General features: G+C 47.3%; 2 protein-coding genes across 4 annotated transcripts; both read right to left on the reverse strand.

Moving 5' to 3' along the window:
• Positions 1 to 277: 277 nt before the first annotated feature.
• LOC136484164 (noroxomaritidine/norcraugsodine reductase-like) lies at positions 278 to 5094 on the reverse strand. Of its 3 annotated transcripts, XR_010765776.1 has the most exons (4): positions 4497 to 5092; positions 2377 to 2602; positions 725 to 917; positions 278 to 650 (listed from the first exon to the last, which is right to left on the reverse strand). XR_010765776.1 is itself a non-coding variant. In XM_066481368.1 (3 exons), the coding sequence occupies exons 1-3, from the start codon at positions 4791 to 4793 to the stop codon at positions 631 to 633; spliced, it is 543 nt and encodes a 180-aa protein (XP_066337465.1). In that variant the 5' UTR covers positions 4794 to 5087; the 3' UTR covers positions 616 to 630. The 3 variants fall into 3 exon arrangements, 2 of the variants coding, with proteins under 2 accessions (XP_066337465.1, XP_066337464.1); XM_066481368.1 differs by lacking the exon at positions 725 to 917 and having other exon boundaries at positions 616 to 650; positions 4497 to 5087; XM_066481367.1 differs by lacking the exons at positions 278 to 650; positions 725 to 917 and having other exon boundaries at positions 2237 to 2602; positions 4497 to 5094.
• A 71-nt stretch (positions 5095 to 5165) lies between these two features.
• LOC136484165 (tropinone reductase 1-like) lies at positions 5166 to 7387 on the reverse strand. The gene is made up of 2 exons (XM_066481369.1): positions 6942 to 7387; positions 5166 to 5231 (listed from the first exon to the last, which is right to left on the reverse strand). The coding sequence occupies exons 1-2, from the start codon at positions 7236 to 7238 to the stop codon at positions 5181 to 5183; spliced, it is 348 nt and encodes a 115-aa protein (XP_066337466.1). The 5' UTR covers positions 7239 to 7387; the 3' UTR covers positions 5166 to 5180.
• Positions 7388 to 21784: the final 14397 nt, after the last annotated feature.

Consider the following 21784-nt stretch of genomic DNA (forward strand, 5'->3'; position numbering starts at 1 on the left):
ACATGGCACATCTATGTGTTTATTGTTTGGTTTAATTACCTAAGGCATGTTAGGTTTAGTCGAAGGAACTCTGTACCCTAGTTCGGTACATGTTCTCACAAGCCATTTCATGTGTTTTGTGTGTTGAATTATATAATGCCCTACTTCATTAGGTTTTGTTTGCAGCACGTGATCACATTTTACTATGTCCACAATATTAAGCTGAATATTTTGACCACAAATAATGAAAATAACCACATAATGAAAAGTCCAATACTATGCCACATTAAACAACACAATAATACTAGAAGTATGTGCCGATAGTAGACAACATTGTTCATGAATAAACCATAGAACTAGCAAGTCATGGAGACTACTGAGTGCAACGAGGCTACTTTTCCTTCCTTAGGGCATCGGGATTCCCCTCCATCGCTGCTTTCGCTCGGCGTGCATGCTCAAGCTTCTTCTCCCTCTCCTCCCTGTACGCAGCAACACGCCTCCTTTCCTCTTCTTCCTTGTGCTCCTTTTTTTGCAGCCTCCTCTCTGTGTCTCTTCTCCATCATCTCCTTGTCCTCTGCCTCCCATCGCAACAGTTTCTGCATTCATTCCTTGTCTTCAGGCTTGATCTCAGTGTCGATCCACTGCTCAAAATCATAGAGCGGTGGAGGGGTCTGCAAAAAATGCAATTGTTACAAAACAAAAAAAACATGCAAGATGTCATATGATACAAACATCAATTCCTCACCATCTTGTTAATGCGGCGCTGACGAAGTGTAGGCTCAAACGCAAAATTGGAACACATCCAATACCTCTGCTTATACGTGTCCTCTTCATCGGACTTGTCTACCTTGCAAGGATCGCCGCAAAAGCACATGGGCACTGGAACACCACTAGGCAGAGGCAATGGGTCGAAGGCATTTCCGGCCATCCGGCCACAACTACAATACAACCAATTTCGTTCTAAGAACCGAAAGCAATTAACATTAAACCCTAAACCTAGGGTTTTCCATTTGATGCACAACAATGAACCCACAACATAACAACATGCGCTGCGGTTATCTTGGTTTGCTAGCTTTTCCACGCCTTGGCATCCTACAGTCTATAATACAAATATTAAAAATTGCATGAAACCCTAATTAATGACAATTCTTAGGTTGAAAAATCCGACTAATATATACTGAATCGATGCGAAAAAAAACTAGGATGGGAGCGAGGATACCTTGCTCTCGAAGATCTACAGATCAAATCAAAATTTCCAAGGTCCAATATGTCGATTCGTGAGGTAGGGCAAAGTGAGGAGAGAAAAACCCCGAGAGGGAGGATAAAGAAGAGGAAGAAGGCTTGGGCAGAAAGGTTAGAGGCGGGGTTAAAACACCACCTCGGTGCCATAGATCCTGGCACCAAGCTCGGCGCCAAGCTCGACGCAGGATCTACGACACCGAGCTGCCTGCCAAGTCAACGCCACGTCTGCGTCGAGCCCAAGACCTCGGCGCCAGCAACGATGGCGCCGAGGAGTGTAAGCTCGGCGCCAGCAACGATGGCGCCGAGCTAAGGATCTAGATTTTGAAATCTTACCTTCAGGAGCATATTTGTGAAATTTTTTCAAAAAAGGGGCTAAAAATAAAAAATTCGGCCTTCTGGCTCAGCCGGTCAGCCTATGTGGCCTCGCCCGTGCTGCGCACGGTGACCTTTCAAGCAAATGCAACGATTGACAAGTCACTGAGTACATATTTGCTGTACGTATATATGATTTTTGTACGGTCCTGAATACATATTTTCCTCGAGTGTATGTACCCTTAGAATACTTAAAATTTGCGAGATTTACAATTAAACTAGTGAAAATACACGTGTGGAATGCACGTGCTTATGAAAGCAACTTCATATGAAATTCCGTTTGTTTTGGGTTGGGTTCAAAATATGGCCGTGTCAAGTTGCATTGTAAGATTATTCAGCAAATATACAGTAGTTCCGTTATTCGTTCATCAGCTGCAGGGACTTTTCTCCAGAACGCATCATAAAAAATTCAAAATATTTGGCAGCAAATTGAAAATACACGTGTGTGTGATTTAAATACTTTCGAATTTTCCAGTTGTTTCTGTGTTGTGCCGTATACCAATCAGTTTAACAAGGAAAATGGAATGTCAAATTCAAAATTCGAACAGAACAATTCCCACTTGTACTTGTCTTGGCAAGTAGTTGGACAATTTTTTCCATCATCTTGACAAACAATCTTAATTAATTTATTTCTTCTAATACAACACTTTGTCAGACGTTATAAAAACAATAAAAATGAATAATTATTTACTTTAAAACATTGGAAGTTATGCTTAGAATTGTATTCTGAAATCAGAATATCTGAAAAGTCTTGTGAATTTGGAAAATTATAAAGGCCTATACCTTTGGCAGTGCCATAGAGGGTGACGTCGGGGTAGGCCAGCAAACTTCCAATGGAGGAGACATTGACGACGCTTCCGCCGCCAGCGAGGGAGGCATTAAGGAGGAGAGGATGCGCGAGCTGGCAAAGGTGGAAGCACGACTCCAGGTTGATCGCCATGCAACGTGAGAAGTCTTCCGCCGTGCACTGCGCCACCGGTTTCGGGAACAACTGCGCCGCATTGTTCACCTGTGTACGTGCAAGCATGTATATATCACTACTACAAAAATGATTTTGATAGACAAGATGTTTCGTTAACAGAGGTAGACAAAAAGGTAAGGTAGTCTCTAAAGATAACCAATAATTTTCAGAGGCGGTCGACTCATTTTTAAAGCTAACGCAAGTCAAAAATCCATTAACAGAGGCACTTCTTAAGAGGTTTGTCTCACTAAATGAGCCTGAGGCTCACGAGGCCTAAAACTGAACATGCATATATAAGCACACACTTAGCTCTCTCTCGCCGTTTCTCTCCCGACTCAACACGGTGGCAACCCTCTCTCACTCCAAGCTGCCGAGCCACGGGCACAGAGCATAGTGGAGAAACCTGTGTTTCGGCTCTGGTTCGGCTTTTCTGTCCTCAAGCTTGACGCCATCGATGGCTCCAGTGAGATCGATCTGTGGCAGCGTGGCACTGGTCCACATGCGGACTGCAGTTGGGCTCGGTAGCAGGCCTTTAAAAACGCTCAACACCCATCTCTAAAAACCCTTTTTTTGCGCTAGTTTTTTTTTTCCACTCTTTCTACATCTCAGTCGACTGAGATGTGCTGGTTGTTTAGCCGTTGGTGCTCGCGCCCCTTCCCCACGCGCATGCACACGCATCACCTTCTCTCCCCACGCGGCGGCGGCGGCGGCGAGGTAGGCCCTCCTCCTCCTCCTCTGGATCTCGCCCCAACTCCGGCGAGCTTCTCCTCTCTCGCCCCAACTCCGGCGAGCTTATCTTCTCTCTCTCCCAACATCGGTGACCTTAGTAAAACGAGGGGCCCCGGGGAGATAGACAGGCCAGGCGGTGGGGTCGGCGCCCGGGCAGTTTGGGGCCCTAGCCACGGTGGAGGCGGCCAGCTTGGTAGGGGCTGGGGGATCATGGCCGTTCGCCGGAGTTGGAGAAGAAAGCGGCGGCAGGAGCTGGGGAGGAGAAGAGGGAGTCTACCACAGGTGTGGTAGGGTCTCGCCGGAGCTCTGCGACCGCGGCCGCAGCAGCAGAGCTCCGATAAGACCCTACCGCGGCGGGGCGGTGGGCGGCTGCGGAGGTGACTTCTGCGGTGGCGGGGGTAAGAGCTGCTGGAGCCTGGAGGAAGAAGATGAATAGGGGCTAATCTGGACCGTCCGTTTCGGATCCAAGGGCTGAGATGCGTCGCCTTAAAGAAATGCAAATCTCAGGCGCCTGGAATATAGCAACATCTTCTTTTTTTTTTGAGGAACTGAAGGAGCTAAATCCCCTACAGGAAAGGATGCATTAAAAAGAACAGGAATGAGAGGAGGTGCATCATGCATGGACGTTCAGTATGACTTAGGCCCCGTTTAGATCCGAAAATTTTTGGGTTTTGGGTACTGTAGCACTTTCGTTTGTATTTAGTAATTAGTGTCTACTTATGGACTAATTAGGTTCGAAAGTTTCGTCTCGCGATTTCACATCCAACTGTGCAATTAGTTTTTTTTTTCCGTCTATATTTAGTACTCCATGCATGTGCCACAAGATTTGATGTGACGGGTACTACGCAAAATTTTTTGGGTTTTTGGGGAACTAAACGGGCCTTATTGACGTGTGATCTGCCGTCGTCGAATGGACATGGATAGCATGTACGGGATAGGACAGTAGGCCCTCATTTAGCTGGCCCGATTCGGCGGCGGCTGATTCACTATGTCTTTTTGTTTTTATTTGGTACTAATTGTCAATCGTTGACTAATTAGGCTCAAAATATTCGTCTCGTAAAGTACAACCAAACTGTGCCATTAGTTTTTGATTTCGTCAACATTTAGTACTCCATATATGTACCGTAAGTTTGATGTAACGATGAATCTTCTTTTTACATAGTGTCAAAGTTGAGAATTTGGTGGAACTAAACACACCCAGGTTTCAGCTTACCAGAATGTCGAGCTTGCCGTCGAAGGTGGCCTTGACAGTCTCCATGAGCCTCTCCCGGTCGGCGCGCACGGCGAGGTCGCAGGCAGTGACCGTGACGTCCAGCCCCATCTCGGACCACCGCCGGCGGCACGCCTCCAGGTCAGCCGCGCTGCGCGAGCACGTGTGCACGCGCACACCGAACGCAGCCAGCTCCTCCACCATGGCGTGCCCGATCCCCTTGCTGCCGCCGGTGACCAGCGCCATCGCGCCCGCCAGGCTCCACCGCTCGCCCCTGTGAATCCCACTGCCGGCCGCCATAGCCCTCTCCCTCCGTACTACGTCTCCGTGCGCGTGTCTCACCTACCAGTGTACGCAAGTATGCTAGCTGGCTGCTTCTTCAGTAATTCGGTGCTTTGTGAGCAAACAGACACCACACGAAAAGTCTGGTAGCGAGCTTGTCGCCTACGAGCCTCTGAATTCTGATACAGACGCAGTGTCCATCTGTCCGTGTCATCCTATTCGACGCCAGTCGCTGCACGTCGTGGAAATTGCCCACGCCAGAAGAGTGTACATTTCGCACAGTTGTTTCCAACCGTTCATTTGGTCCATAACTTCTAGACACAGACAAAGCGGAACAGCTGTGTGCGTCTCTTCCTTAGTAGTGCTGTCGGTAGTCATAAATACTTTGCAAATATCCCGACGAGCTTATCTTTTCTCTCCCAGCTTCGGTGCCCTTAGTAAGTGCTTGTTTAGTTTCTAAAAGATTCCAAAAAGTGTTATAGTACATCGAATTTTACGATATGTGTATGGAGCATTAAATATAGATGAAAAAAACTAATTACATGATTTAGTTGAAAATTACGAGATGAACGTTTTGAGCCTAATTAGTCCATGATTGAGCACTAATTATTAAATAAAAACAAAATTTTCAAAATTCATGAACTAAACACGCACTAAAACGAGAGGCCCAGGAGATAGACAGGGCTAGCCGGTGGGGTCGGCGCCCGGGAAGTTTGGGGCCATAGCCACAGTGGACAGCTAGGTAGGGGCTGGGGAGTCCTGACCGTTCGTCGGAGTTGAAGAAGAAAGCGACGGCAAGAGCTAGGAAGGAGCAGAGGGAGTCTACCACAGCGGAGCTCCGCGACCGCGGCAGCAGCAGCAGAGCTCCGATAAGACCCTACCGCGGCGGGTCGGTGGGCGGCTGCGGAGGTGACTTCTGCTGTGGCGGGGGTGAGAGCTGCTGGAGCCTGGAGGAAGAAGATGAATAGGGGCTAATCTGGACCGTCCGTTTCGGATCCAAGGGCTGAGATGCGTCGCCTTAAAGAACTGCAAATCTCAGGCGCCTGGAATATAGCAACATCTTCTTTTTTTTTTGGGTAAAGTACACTTTACAACCCTCAACTTGCACCAAAGTTCGATTTTCAACCTTCAACTATGAAACCGGTCAAGAAACACCCTTCAACTATCAAAACCGGACGAATTTGGTCCTCGGCCGGTTTCAAAAGCGGTTTTCTATTTTCGGGAGGCGCCGAAATTTTAAATTATTTTTTTGAGCATCTTAACGTCCTCAAATGAAAAAACTCAAAACTACAAAGTTGTAGATCTCATTGAGATCTACAATTTACATATAAAAATTATCTTCATCCGACATCGTATCGAAGGGTTTTCTATTTTTTGAAATTTGAGTCTCATCACGGGACAAAATATGGTGCTGAAATTTTATATTATTTTTTCGAGCATCTTACTGTCCTCAAATGAAACAAATTAAAACTATAAAGTTGTAGATCTCATCGAGGTCTACAATTTACATATAAAAATGATCTTCATCCGACATCGTATTGAAGGGTTTTCTATTTTTTGAAATTTGAGTCTCATCACGCGACAAAACAGTTTTTAGACTCAATGCATGATCCGACATCGTATTGAAGGGTTTTCTATTTTGTCGCGTGATGAGACTCAAATTTCAAAAAATAGAAAACCCTTCGATACGATGTCGGATGAAGATAATTTTTATATGTAAATTGTAGACCTCAATGAGATCTACAACTTTGTAGTTTTGAGTTTTTTTATTTGAGGAAGTTAAGATGCTCAAAAAAAATAATTTAAAATTTCGGCGCCTCCCAAAAATAGAAAACCGCTTTTGAAACCGGCCGAGGGCCAAATTCGTCCGGTTTTGATAGTTGGAGGGTGTTTCTTGACCGGTTTCAGAGTTGAAGGTTGAAAATCGAACTTTGGCGCAAGTTGAGGGTTGTAAAGTGTACTTTACCCTTTTTTTTTTTTTTTTTTTTTGAGGAACTGAAGGAGCTAAATCCCCTACAGGAAAGGATGCATTAAAAAGAACAGGAATGAGAGGAGGTGCATCATGCATGGACGCTCAGTATGACTTATTGACGTGTGATCTGCCGTCGTCGAATGGACATGGATAGCATGCGCATGTACGGGATAGGACAGTAGGTTTCTGCTTACCAGAATGTCGAGCTTGCCGTCGAAGGTGGCCTTGACAGTCTCCATGAGCCTCTCCCGGTCGGCGCGCACGGCGAGGTCGCAGGCGGAGACGGTGACGTGCAGGCCCTTCTCGGACCACCGCCGGCGGCACGCCTCCAGATCTGCCGCGCTGCGCGAGCACGTGTGCACCCGCACACCGAAGCCAGCCAGCTCCTCCACGATGGCGTGACCGATCCCCTTGCTACCGCCGGTGACGAGCGCCGTCGCGCCCGCCAGGCTCCACCGCTCACCCCTGCTATTCCCGCCGGCGGCCGCCATGGCCCTCTCCCTCCGTACGTCTCCGTGCGCGCGTCTCACCTCCCAGTTTACGCAAGTATGCTAGCTAGCTGCTTCAGTGATTCGGTGCTTTATGAGAGCAAACAGGCACCGCACGACGATCCAATCTTTGGTAAAATCTGGCAGCGATCTTGTCGCCTACTCGCCCCTGATACAGATACAGTGTCCATTTGCCCGTCTCATCGATCCGACGCCAGTCGCTACACGTCGTCGCAATCGGCCACGCCAGAAGAGTGTACTTTTCGCACTGTGTTGTTTCCAGTCGATAATATCTGGACACAGACAAAGCGGAACAGCCGTGTGCGTCTCTTTCTTGCATTGACAGGCTACTGGTAGTGATGTCGGTAGTCGTAAATACTTTGAAAATATCCATGAAGATTTTAAAACTTTAATTTGATTGGGAAACTGTGAAAGCTTAAATAAGTATATCCGCCCTTTTCTATCTTATCTTACTATTACTAATTAAAAACTCTAACAGATGTGCTAGGAAAAATTGATAAATCCTAAAAATTCTCATAGTTGTCAGAAAAATCTGGCATTTAATTTGTTAGACTCTAATCATCATTACCAGCAATAGCCATTGGATTTATTATTGTTTACAAAAAAATTATCCAACTCCGTTATTATAAAAAAATACATAAAGTAATCGCTAATTCTGCATCTAAATTACCCACGTCCGTCATTATGAAAAATAATTCAAAATAACCACAAACGGAAATGAAACAAAAGCTTATTCACCCTCCTCGTTTGGGCTTGTTTGGCTGATAAGCCATGGCTGAAAGTACTATTGGCTGATTTGGTATGAGAGAAAAATACTGTTCGTTGACTGAAAAAATACGATTATAAGCCAAACAAGTCCAAACGAACATGATGATTATTGATGGTTTGGAGCGCTGGAGCAAGGAGCGTCATGGTGACACACAAGTGCCTCTGAGGAAACCGAAACGAAACTTATAGTTGTCATATTTGCTTGGCTTATAAGCCGTACTTTTTCAGCCAACGAATAATATTTTTTTGCTCACAACAAATCATCAATAATACTTTGTTATCAGCCAAACAAACCGGACAAGTGCTGCCTCAAGCTGTTGTCATGCATCAGCAGCAGTGCTTTTGAATGGTGAGGAGCAGTGCTTTTGGATGGTGAGGTGTCCGCTCATGTGCCAGCCCTCGTTCTCGTAGAAGACAAGAATAGGAGCCAACGACTGTTTGTATTGCTCTCTGAATAATATTTATACCGAGTACAAAACCGTGTGCGCGGAGCGCACAGTTACAAAACGTAGGCGACGCGTGCGGTCACCGTACGAACACGACGTGAGGGCGCTGACCAACCGCAGATGTGGCCAGCAGAACGCATTGCTTCAACACCCCCCGCAGTCTGTTGGGTCATTGGGACGACGCACAGACCGGAGCGGAACTCCTGGAACATTAGGGTAGGAAGGCCCTTCGTCATGACGACGTACTGTTCACCGGTGGGAACATGGAGGACGCGAAGATCACCGAGCTGGACACGCTCTCGAACAAAATGAATGTCCCAGCTCTATGTGCTTGGTGCATTTGTGAAGCACTCGATTGGCGGACAAATACACAGTGGAGACATCGTCGCAATAGGTGACGGTGGCCTTGGTGACGCAGCACTAGAGCTCATCAAGTAGGTGCCGCAACCATATGCACTCAGCAGCGGCGTCGGCGACGGCGCGATACTCAGCCTCAGCGCTCGATCGAGAGACCGTGGCTGCCGCTTGGAGGACAACGACACCAGGGCGTCCCCCAGAAAGATGCAGATGCCGGACGTCGAACGCTGTGAGTCGGGGCTGCCAGCCCAGTCGGCGTCGGAGTACGCCGGGACGGTGAGATCGAGCTGTTGCGGAGACACAGACCCATGCTGATCGTCCCGCGAACGTACTGCAAATTGCGTTTCAGTACAGCCTGATGCGGTCCGCGCGGATCGTGCCTGTTGCACCCAAAAGCCAGGTCCGGGCGCGTTATAGTTAGGTACTGCAGCGCGCCGGCCAGGCTCCTGTACTGTTTGGCGTCGTCGACCTTGGGACCGTCCGAGGAAAGTTTGCCTTTGGTGTCGATGGGTGTGCTCGCTGGCTTGCAGTTCACCATGCCTGCCGGCGCGGTCCAGAATATCTTCCGCATACCGTTGCTGGGAAAGGAAGAATCCAGCAACCGTACGTTTGACTTCGATGCCGAGGAAGAACCGTAGTTTGCTGAGATCCTTGACGGCAAACTCGGCACGACGATGTGCTGCAGGCTTGCAGCAAGTCCTGGCTGTACCCGGTGGGCACCATGTCATCCACGTATAGCAGAAGATACGCAAGCTCGCCGCCATGACGAAGGACAAAGAGGGACAAGTCGGAGCGCGTGGGGGAAAAGTCGATGCTGATGGCGAACTTGGCGAAGCGATCAAACCACGCTCGCGGGGCTTAATGGAGGCCGTAGAGGGATTTGTCGAGAAGACAGACGGCGTCGGGTCGGGAAGCATCGGCAAACCTAGTGGGCTGCTGACAGAAGACGTATTCCTATAGATGCCCTTGAAGAAAACCGTTGGAGACATTGAGTTGTCGCGTGGGCCATTGATGGGAAGCAGCAATGGTGAGCACGGTTTGAATTGTGGCCGGCTTAACGACCGGCGTGAAGGTTTCACCGAAGTCGACGCCGGCACGCTGGGTAAAGCCGTGAACGACCCACCGAGCTTTATACCGCTCGAGGTTACCATCCGGGTTCAACTAGTGCTTGAAAACCCATTTCCCAGAGATGATGTTGGCACCAGGCGGGCGATCAACCAGCCTCCAGGTACGATTGGCCTGAAGCGCGCTGAATTCATGTTCCATCGCAGCATACTAGTTGGGATCGCGCAGAGCCACGCGAACGGAGGATTGAAGGGGAGAGACTGGACTAGCTGGAGAGGTTGCCGAGTCTGTGGCGAGCACATATCTGGGATTAGGCTTGTACACACCAGCCCGTGCACGAGTGATCATCGGATGTGCAGGCACAGAGGGAGAGACGCCGAGCGATGGCGGGTTGGATGCTGCGGACAGCGGAGAAGACGTGACGACCGCGGGCACAGCACTCCCGTAGGACGGGTGAAGGCAAGGGCTGGTGTGAAGGTGGGGAGGGTGGAGGAATAGAGGTGGAAGGACCCGAAGGACCAGCTAGGGGGCGTGTGGCGGAATTGAGGTCGGAGCTGGTTGCTGAAGAACGACCATGTCTGTTGCCGGATCGGGAACAGCAACCCAAGGAGAAGGAGTCGCCCGTTCAGCGTGAAAGGGGAACTGATGTTCATCGAAAACGACATGACGCGAAGTAAGGATGCGCCGGGTAGCAAGATCAAAGCATCGATAGCCTCGATGATCTGACGAATACCCAAGAAGAACACAAGCAGTGGATCGAGCACTCAGCTTGTTCGGCGTGGTGGTGGCCTGGTTTGGAAAGCAGAGAAAGCCAAACACGCAAAGATGGTCGTAGCTGGGTGGAGCATGAAGCAGAAGCTGAAAGGGAGTAAGCTTGCCACTGGCGTGGCAGGGTCGACTGTTGAGAAGGTGGGTGGTCGTGGATAGAGCTTCCACCCAAAAAGAAGGTGGCATGCCGGCATGAAGAAGAGGACTGCGAATGCAGTTATTCATGTTGGAACCGGTGGTGACCACCGAGTTCACGATCTTGGACCTGGCTTACAGCCGGCCCGGCTCGTTACCACGAGCCTGCGCTCCCATAGGTTCCAGGTCCACCGGAGCTGACAACATATAAGGCCTTGGGCCTTCCCAACCCAAAAGACTAGCCTTGTAGATGAGGGTTCTCCCGCCTTATATGTTGTGCTCCCCCACCATCGCTACACAATGTGGGACTAAACCCTAACAATCTCTCCCTTAGTCACACATCGGGATGCCCCCGCCATATGTGACGCTCGAGATTTTTTATTGGGTTTAGCTTTTTTTAGACCTTGGGTACCGGCTCTGTTACCAATTGTTGGAACTGGTGGTGACCACCGAGTTCTCGATCTTGGAGCTGGCTTGCAGCCGGCCTGGCTCGTTACCACGAGCCTGCGCTCCCACAGGTCCCAGGTCCACCGGAGCTACAACATATAAGGCCTTTGGGCCTTACTCAACTCAAAAGACTAGCCTTATAGGTGGGGGCTTCTTTTGCCTTATATGTTGTGCTCCCCCACCATCGCTATGTTGGGGTTTAGTCCCACATCGTGTAGCGATAGTGGGGGAGCACAACATATAAGGCGGGAGAACCCTCACCTATGAGACTAGTCTTTTGGGTTAGGAAGGCCCAAGGCCTTATATGTTGTCAGCTCCGATGGACCTAGGACATATGGGAGCGCAGGCTCGTGGTAACGAGCTGGGCCGGCTGTAAGCCAGTTCTAAGATCGTAAACTCGGTGGTCACCACCGGTTTCAACAATTGGTATCATGAGCCTATGGTTAGAAAAGCTAAACACAATAAAAAATATCGAGCGTCACACATATGGCGGGGACACCCCGATGTGTGACTAAGGGGGAGATTGTTGGGGTTTAGTCCCACATCGTGTAGCGATGGTGGGGGAGCACAACATATAAGGCGAAAGAAGCCCCCGCCTATAAAGCTAGTCTTTTGGGTTGAGTAAGGCCCAAAGGCCTTATATGTTGTAGCTCCATTGGACCTGGGACCTGTGGGAGCGCAGGCTCGTGGTAACGAGCCGGGCCGGCTGTAAGCCAGCTCCAAGATCGTGAACTCGGTGGTCACCACCGGTTCCAACAATTCAAAGTCCGAATTATACGCGCGGCTTTTCCATTCTGAGAAGAAGTGTAAGGACATGAGAGACGAAGGGCAATGCCATGAGCAGCAAGGTGAGTGCGGAGAGCATGATTATTGAACTCCTTTCCATTGTCGGTTTTGAGTAAAATCAGAGGGAGTTGAAACTATGTCTGAACATATGCATGGAAAGATAGTAAACAAGCAAGAACATCAGACCTACATCGCAAAGGGAAAGTCCAAACATAGTGAGTGAGATTATCGATTAAGACAAGATAATACTTAAAACCAGAACAGCTAGACACGAGAGATGTCCAAACATCGGCATGTACAATCTAGAAGCGAACATAGCTCATGGAATTCGAAGAAGAAAATGGAAGCCTGGCATGCTTCCCAAACCGACAAGACTGACAAACGTGACCAGAAGACTTGGAGCAGCTGAAGTCAAGGTGATGTAGGGTGTGATGGAGAGATTTCCGTCCTGGATGTCCGAATCGGAGGTGTAGAGGTCGACGGTGGGCGCAGTAGTGAGGAGAGCCTCCGGCGATGATGGTGCCAAAGGATACAGATCGCCGGTACTGTTACATTGTAGGAGCATCATTTGTGTCAGTGTGTCCTTGATGGAAAACCAAACGGGTCAAACTCGACAGTCACATTGTTGTCTCGCGTAAGAGAACGAACAGAGATGAGATTCTTAACAAATGAAGGAGACACAAGAATGTTGTTAAGAAAAAGAGGGGAGCGATTTGTGGCAATAGCTGTGGAGGCCTGTGAGTCATGTAGCACCTGGTTTTAAGAACAAAACCAGATACACATCATATATGAGCCCAGGACACTACTGGATTCAAGTTCTTTGCCGAGTGCCTGAGGCACTCGGCAAAGTCCAAATTGCCCTATGCAAAGCAAAGCCCTCTTTGCTGGGTGTCTTTTATCGGGCACTCGGTAAAGGCTTTGCCGAGAGCCCCAGGGGCACTCGGCAAAGAAAAGCGACCGTCATGACGCCGGCCCCGTTGACGGTCGCTTTGCCGAGTGCCAACCCTGCAGGCACTCGACAAAGATTTTTTATTTTTTTTAAAATTTTTTTTTGCCGAGTGCCCTCTATCCTGCCCTTGGCTAAGATGTTTTATTTTTTTCCTAAAATTTTTTTGCCGAGTGCCCCCTGGCCGGCGCTCGGCAAAGTTTGAATTTTTTTTAAAAAAAAAATCTTTGTCGAGTACCATGGTCATGGCAATCGGCAAAGCTGGAAAAATGGTTTTCCGAGTGCCCATTTTTCCAGCTTTGCCGAGTGCTGTGACCACGGCACTCGACAACAGGGTCCTTTGCCGAGTGCAACACTCAGCAAAGTGACCCAAAACGGTAATTTTTAATTTTTTTTACATTCCATCATGACAAATAAATTCATACAAACATATATCACATATATATCTCATCCATCACATATATATCTGATCCATCCACACATCCATCCACACATATCACATCCATCACAATATATATCACATATATAATAATAAGTGCTCAAGTCCTCCTCCAGCTCCTCCTCACGCGGCGTGGGAGGAGACGACCCCCTCCTATGGCTGGCGGTCCTCCTCCTCCTCCTCCTGTCTGATCCCTCCGCCGCCCCCTCCGCCTCCTCCTGCAGCCGGCGTGGTCTTTGGTAAATTGAGGTCACGAACATATGATGGTCGCCCGTCATCTTTGTTCAATCACATGCAATAAAAAAGAAAAACAATACGTAATTAGAAATAGGTGCAAAAATGAACAAAACATAATTACAAAAAACATAGTAATACATGTATTAGAAATATATGCAAAAATAAACAAAACGTAATTACAAAAAACATAGTATTACATGTATTAGAAATAATCTTCATGATTGAGATTAGCTGGATCATAGGTCTCGTTATCACTATCAACATTGTCCAACTCATCAACACTATCCGAAGGAGGAATGTTGTCTTCATTGTCATTGCCTAAACGTAATCGCTCAAGCATTTGTATGTCCTTCAGATTTCGCACCTCATCTCCAGCGTCCTCATACTCGTCATCATCCCTTTCATTGTCTACTTTCATTCCTTTCTCTTCGGTTAAGTCTATGTCAAACCTCCCTTGTGGCCCCTCTTCTTGATAGAACTCTCCTTCATATGTGTTTGGGTTGAAGTTGTAATCTTCATCATTTGGGACAGGGTAGTTTACCGTGTGGCGATACCTTATGCACAATAGACCAACCCTTAAGATGCTCGGCATCTTTGCACGCGTATGACGTATAATAAACCTGGATGGCCTGTTGAGCCACAACGTAGACATCTTTTCCTAGATAGACAGAATCCTATCGAATCTCGACTAGCCTAAGCCTAGGGGTCCATCTCATTACTCCAGGATGAAACCAGTGACATTTGAATATGACAGGAGTAAGAGGTTTGGAACCATAGAATGATAGTTCATAGATTTCTTCAATTCTTTCATAATAGTCGAGTCCATCAGTGTCGGGCGTAACAACTTCGCTGTTTGTGGTTTTTCGATTGGGCCGACTCTGCTTGTAGCTTGCTGTGTGAAAACAATATCCATTCATGTCATAACCGGTAAATGACTTGACCCTAACGGCACAACCGTTTGCAACCTGTCTCAGCTCGTCACTTATAGGCGCATCAGTTTGGGCTTTCTGTTTGAACCAATAAATGAAATTGGGGCTCTCTGGTCCCGCACCCTGTGAAAGAAGGGTATCATTTTCTTGCGGGGTAGGTTGCCTTGATCCATGCCAGGATTGACGAAGAAATTCCCTGTACCAACGAGAAACAAGGGGGTTGGACGAAGAAACAAGGACATACGGCGAAATGAAACAAGTTCATTCAGAACTTACCCAATGAACGGCTGCACCTCGACAAGGTTGGTCAACACATATAGCATGATACTGCTCCACTCTTCATTTTTCAATTGCTTAGTGGTCGATGCACTTGCGCTTCCAAGTTTCCCTTGGAAAAGGCTGAGGTTCGATTCATTTTCATCAGCATTGTAACGAGGGGTGGATTATAAATGCTAGGAAGGTTCTCAGTGTAGTATTTCTTTATGAAGTTTGACACCTCCTCTAGAATGTATGCCTCTGCAATGGAAGCCTCAATTTTGACTTTATTTCTACATTTTTTTGTGAAGAGTCTTTAGACATCTCTCGATTGGATAGCACCAACGGTCCTGCACGCCCCCCCATCCGTGCCTCATACGGGAGGTGCACAATCAAATGCTGCATCAGCAAGAAGTAGTCGGGTGGAAAGATCTTCTCCAACTTACAGAGCAACACGGGTACCGCTTTTTCCAAGTCATCAATGACGGTCCGAGAGAGCTCCTTGGCACAAAGCTAGCGGAATAAGTACCTCAACTCTACCAGCACTTGTCAGACATGCTCTAGGACATAGCCTCGAACCATCGCCGGAAGAAGCCACTCAATCCAGATGTGGTAGTCATGACTCTTCACCCCATTGACTCGCAGAGTGCCTAAATTCACTCCCCTCTTTAGATTCGCTGCATACCCATTAGGGAACATTAGCTTCTAGATCCATTCAAGTACTTCCCTCCTTTGGTCCTTTTTCAAGGCGAAATCGGCCTTAGGCCTACTCCAGGTCTTGCCACGACTAGGAGGCTGCATCTCTTGATTTGGTCTATCGCACAACGTTGCCAGGTCCACTCTAGCCTTAGGGTTGTCCATAGACATTTTAGTGTCCATGAGTGTTTCCCAAAGTGCCTCGGCGACATTCTTTTCAGTGTGCATTACATCAATGTTATGTGGCAGAAGAAGGTCATCGAAATAGGGGAGCCTCGTCATGCCCGAGATATGAGTCCACATATGTTGCTCACCATATCCCACAAAACCACCTTCTTCATTGGGCACGAGAGCATCTATCTGAGCATGAACCTCGGCACCAGTCATCATCCGCGGTGCAGGGTTTGTCACTTTGACACCTTTCGTAAAGTTCTTGATGTCTTGTCAGAATGGATGGTCAAGAGGTAGGAATTGACGATGTCTGTCAAACGACGAATACTTGCCACCCTTCGCAACCAAATAAACCTCACACCTTTCTTGCATATTGGGCATGGGAACTTCCCGTGAACACACCAGGCACAGAATATCCCATACGCCAGGAAGTCATGTAGGGAGTAGTTGTACCAAACGTGCATTTTGAAGGTTGTCTTTGTAGCTCGATCATATGTCCATACCCCTTCGTCCCAAGCGTGGACCAATTCATCCAACACAGGCTCCATGAACACACCCATATTACTCCCAGGGTGTCAAGGAATTATCAACGACAAGAATATGTTATGTCATTGAAAGGAGACACGGGGGGGGGGGGGGAGATTAAGGGGGATAACGAAGACGGGCCAACATGTGTATGGGGCAGCCATCATTCCATAAGGATTGAACCCATCTGTTGCCAGCGCAACATGTACATTATGAGCCTCATCTGCTTTGTCATGATGTTTGTCATTAAAGCGGATCCAAGCTTCACCATCGGATGGATGTACCATCTTGTCAGGATTGTATCGTTTGCCATTTTTGTGCCATGTCATCTATTTTGCGGATTCCTCGGTCATGTATAGCCATTGGATCCTCGATAGGAACAGAAGGTGCCGTAGGATTTTCACGGGGATCGTAAGTTGCCTCTTCTGGCCATCATCAGAGTCTACCTCTAGGTACCTAGAGGATTTACACTTTGGACAGAACTTTGCATGCTCGTGTTCTTTCCTAAATAGGACGCACCCCTTCGGACAAGCATGTATCTGCTCATATGGCATCTTAAGTGCACAAAGGAGTTTCTGTGACTCGTACATGCTCTTTGGCAGAATGTGGCCCTCCGAAAGCAGGGTGCCAATCACGGCCAACATCTTATCGAAGCCTTCTCGACTCAAGTTTAGCTCAGACTTCAACCCCATTAAGCGTCCAATGGCATCCAGTTGAGACATCATTGACCGATTGTGAAGGGGTTTCTGTGCTGAGTCCATCATGTCGTAGAACGCTTGTGCGGCTGCCTCCATCTCCTCCTTCTCACGTCCCTCATCGAAATGTCCTTGGTGAAAGTCATCTAACATGTCTGCTACCCCGGCATCAGCATCAAAAGCCTCCACCCGTGGTCTCACCACCTCCTCTCTCAAACGATGGGCTTCACCATGGTGGACCCACCGGGTGTAGTCCGATGTAAATCCATTCTTCACAAGATGTTTACCCATTTCCACCTTATTTTTCCTTCTCCTGTTTCCACATTTGTTGCAGGGACACAAAACTAGGCAACGTCCTTTAGCAGCCTTGCCAAATGCACTGTTCAAGAAAGCATCGGTCTTGTTCATCCATTCCGTGGTGTAATCACTCTGACTTCTCTAGCCCATGTACATCCACTAACTGTCATCCATCCTCTAACATATGTATCAGCGAGTAATATAACCATCAATTGCATCTACATGGTGTTCCTACTGTCTAATTGGTGAGGATAGGTCCTAATCCCACCCGCGGATGCGTAGATGAGGTTAGTTTCCATGCTCTACTCCTATCCGAGATAGAATTTTGGCAGCACCTCCCTGCTGTTCTCCAGATACACATCCTGCCAAAGAAGAGTGTGTATCTGGAGAACAACAGGGAGGTGATGCCGAAACTCTATCTCGGACCGGAGCAGACCATGGAAACTAACCCATATACACATCCGCGGGCTATCCAAAAAACGTGGACAATCCAAAACTGATATGGTCATAGATATGCAAAGATCTGCATACCTCCAATCGTATCTCTTTCGACCAGGAGATGCCAAACAAGGTTACGCGATCTACGACCATGATACGGAAAGAGGGGTTATACCTAGGGTGGCGGTGGAGTCAGGCTAGCGGGGCCATGGCGGGTCGGTGTAGTGGCGAGGCGACGCAGTGCAGGCAGACCGGCACGGCGATGGGAACTCCGACTCGGCTCCGACGAGCTCTTCTCTACAAAAATGGAACAAAATACTGTCATTTTAAAAAAATCGATAGAACCTCCCCTACACGGTGAGGTTTCCAAAACCTGTAAAAAAACAATGGCACGATGGCCGACAAGCACATATGTCTCAAGAGAAGCCATGTAGTTTGGATATCAATCTATGTAGAAGAATATATCTAAGTAGTACCACTACTTCTACTACTACTTCCACTATTGCTACTACTACTACCACTAGTTCTACTACTACTACTACTACTACCACTATTGCTACTACGACTACCACTAGTTCTACTACTACTACTACCACTACTTCTAATGAGGAGTTCCTGGTACTTTAAAAGGGCTGCACAAAAAATTTGGAGGCCAAAAACAAAAAAAACTTTGCCAAGCGCCGGGGCATGGCACTCGGCAAAGGGGGTCTTTGCCAAGTGCCAAGAATAAGGCGCTTGGCAAAGAGGTTTTTTGAAATTTTTTGTTAGAAATTTCCTCTTTGCTGAGTGCCTTCACAGGGGCACTCGACAAAGGTATTTAAAAAATGTAATTTTTTTAATTCCTCCCTATGCCGAATGTCGAAGCTGTTAGGCACTCGGCAAAGACATTTCAAAAAAAATATGGAATCTTTGCCGAGCGCCCTATCAGGGGCACTCGGCAAAGTATTTTCAAAAAAAAAATCTTTGTCGAGTGCCTAACAGCAGGCACTCGGCAAAGAAGGACGTGGCCGAACACCGTTACGCGGGGCAGCCTATGCCGAGTGCCGCGCTTTTGCCAAGAGCCTGGCACTCGGCAAAGAAGTCCTTTGTCGAGTGCCCTTTTTTTATCGAGTGCCCGACACTCGGCAAAGAATTCTTTGTCGAGTGCGGCACTCGGCAAATAAGGTCTTTGCCGAGTGTCTGATTTTGACACTCGGCAAAGTAGTTTGCACTCGGCAAAGGCCCTGTTTCCAGTAGTGGGAAGTCAAATCTCACATTTAATTACAAATGAAGGAAATATCAAAAGACAATGCTTAAATACATAACGTACTTAGTTTAAAAGATATAACCTTAGATAGCAAACAGCGGAATGACAACTCCGATCTTTAGGCGAAGACTCCAAATTCACAGGGACAACTGATTGGTTGATCAGAAGCCTAACTCCTCCAGACTATAGCAATCTGGTACCTATCCAGGATTTTTATCCAAGAATTGGAAAGAATAAAGCAAGCGTAAGCAAGCGTAAGCACATGTCGTACTCAGCAATATAACATGAGGTTATGAAGCTCAAAAGGCTAACATTGGTTTACTGTGATTAGCTTTTAGTGAGTCATCTTTTAACCATTGAGGAGCAATAAGTTCAGCAATAGCCCCCAGATAACCACATAATCATGTAAACAAGAATAATGTATAGCAAAAACAATAATCTTAAGTGAGCATTTTTATCATCAGTATCATCAATGTTCATCATCTATTGAGTAAGGAGTCAAAGGCCGCTCGTGACTATGAGCACGGCTGATATACCAGTTTTACACTCTGCAGAGGTTGTACAACTTTACCCATGAGTCGTGATTTACCCTTTCGCCCGAGGCGGCCAACCTCTTGATCCACTTCCAAGGAAGGTCAGCAGGGTTCACTATAAAGTCTTTCAAAGGTTTATCTAACAAGTTAGGGCCACTAGGTTTCGGTGGCAAGTAGATGTAGGAACCCCACTTTCGAATGGCACAATACCTTCACAGCTATACTCATAGGAATAGAGGTTGTTTTATACCCGTCTCATCAAGCCCCTTGTGCGCCATAAAGGTAAACTCTAACAAGCTAGAAAAGGTCCTCATACTTGACTAAAGCCAGAGCCATGTAGCCCTCATGGTTGTACTATAAGTCCCGGATGATCACTTACAAATAAGTCCTTAGGGAGGGAAACTGGAGCACTATAAAAACCCAATGCTCTAGCCCTCTTGATTCCATGTTGCTAAAAAACAACTTTTAAATGTTTATTCAATATACCATTAGTCAAGTTACAAGATCATGGTTATTTATCATGAGCACTAGCATAATACTACCCAATGCAAATCACCCATGGTGTAAGGTACAAGATATCAAATAGCTAGGATATCCTTAGTGGCAACAAGGTAGATACATGCAATATGAATTAAGTGATATTAAAGTGAATAGGTAATAAGGTAGATCCCATACTATACTTGCCTTAAACTTAGATCCTTCTTCTTTTGATTCGTAACCTCCAAAGAATTGCTTCTTGATCATCACGTAAAACTCACCGACTGGACATGATCACAAAAGCACCACACAAGCATCCGAACAAACATACACAGCTATATTAGAATAGTACACCAATCATAAGGTAAAAATGTTTTAAAGATGTTCTACATGTCGCTACAAACACACAGACATGAAAAGCACGCTAATCAGAGCTACGGTGAATAAGATACAACTACCGATAGATTTGCTTTAAAAAGAAACTATAAGCTTTATTTATTTTAATGATTATATAAAACATATATAAGATATTTTAGAGAAGTACCTAAATTGTACTAAGCCAAATTAGATTTGTATTAGGAAACCAACATAAGATTAATCTTATTTTGTTTACAAAAGACAGAGGTGGAAACCCTAAGTTACTTTTAATTGAAAAAGTAACTATATATAGATTAATCAAATTATTATTTTATTAAAAAGCTTTGAACATTTTAAACAATGCCACTAACACGTAGATTACGTTGCTACCGGCTAACACAACTTAAACGGGTCAAAACAGAGTTAAAACGGAGAACATATGGCCTAATGATGGTAGTGGCAAATTTGTAAATAGATAGAACTTAATTTTCAAATTTCAAATAAATAAAATCCGATTTGAAACCGGCCAAGGATTGTGGATACTATTTTGAAGAAAGACATGGACTCTTGAGAATAAAAGCAAGGATGGCGGGTTCTATAATTAAAGATCTGAGGGGGGTTTAGCAAAAGTGCCAAGGCAAAGAGGTACGGGCTGATCTGAGCCGTTGGATTGAGACTAGATGGCCAAGATTATAAAGAGGGAGAGAGAGAGTGAATACCAGCCGGAGGGGAAAGTCAGTGCGGCGGCTGCCATCGCCGACGACAAGAAAAGCTTGTCGGAGTTCAGCGAATCAGTGATTCCGGCGGCTGTTGGCTATACGGATGGCACAGGGAGATAGAGGAGGGAATGGCGGACTCGGCTATGGGTTCAGAGATGGCAGCGAGCAAGCAGGGGTGAGCTGAGGCTCGAGGAGGCGGCTCAGTTCTTCGGCAAAATGGTGACGGCGGCGTTGCGGCAGAATAGAGCGAGAGAGAGCGAGCTAAGGCACCTGGAGGCCTTCTTACCTCATATCGAAGAACGGGGAGTGGCTTGGGGCGGCGGCGAAGCTGCGAGACGACGAGATGAGCTCGGTGGCGGTAAGCTAGGGTTGCAGCTGCTGCGACTAACTCATGGTGAGACGGAGCTTGCTCTAGGGTTTGGGGGAGGCGGTGCGGTGCAGGCCTCAGTATGTAAGGGGGCGATGGTCGTGGAACACATGCTAATCCGAGGAGACGGGTGCGTGGTAGACTCCAAAACGGAGCAGAGTCTGCAGTGAGGACAAGAGGTAGGAGACACGACTGACAAGGCAGGCTCACCTATCGGGCGTCAGCCAGAGAGAGAAGGAAGGCAACGCGGCGTCCACGCGCGGTGTCTGCTGGGCCACTTGGTTGGGCCTGCCAGCGGGGAGAGAGGGAGAGTGAGCTGCAGAGGTTGCTGGCCCACGCGGGAGCGGCAAGGGAGTGGAGAGCTGGCCGGACTGAGCTGGGCCGAGAGAGAGAGGGGGAGGGGCCGGCTTGACCATAAGAGAAGAGAGG

This window comes from Miscanthus floridulus, chromosome 9 (assembly GCF_019320115.1).
Source record: "Miscanthus floridulus cultivar M001 chromosome 9, ASM1932011v1, whole genome shotgun sequence".
Lineage (NCBI taxonomy): Eukaryota > Viridiplantae > Streptophyta > Magnoliopsida > Poales > Poaceae > Miscanthus > Miscanthus floridulus.

What these genes read in the sequence shown, in the direction of transcription:
- LOC136484165 (XM_066481369.1), bottom strand. Translation starts at nt 7,238, where the DNA reads ATGGCGGCCGCCGGCGGGAATAGCAGGGGTGAGCGGTGGAGCCTGGCG. An exon ending in ACGGCAAGCTCGACATTCTG is followed by an intron (nt 5,232 to 6,941) that starts GTAAGCAGAAAC and finishes GGAATCTTTTAG; the next exon opens with AAACTAAACAAGCACTTACT.
- LOC136484164 (XM_066481367.1), bottom strand. Translation starts at nt 4,793, where the DNA reads ATGGCGGCCGGCAGTGGGATTCACAGGGGCGAGCGGTGGAGCCTGGCG. An exon ending in ACGGCAAGCTCGACATTCTG is followed by an intron (nt 2,603 to 4,496) that starts GTAAGCTGAAAC and finishes GCACGTACACAG; the next exon opens with GTGAACAATGCGGCGCAGTT.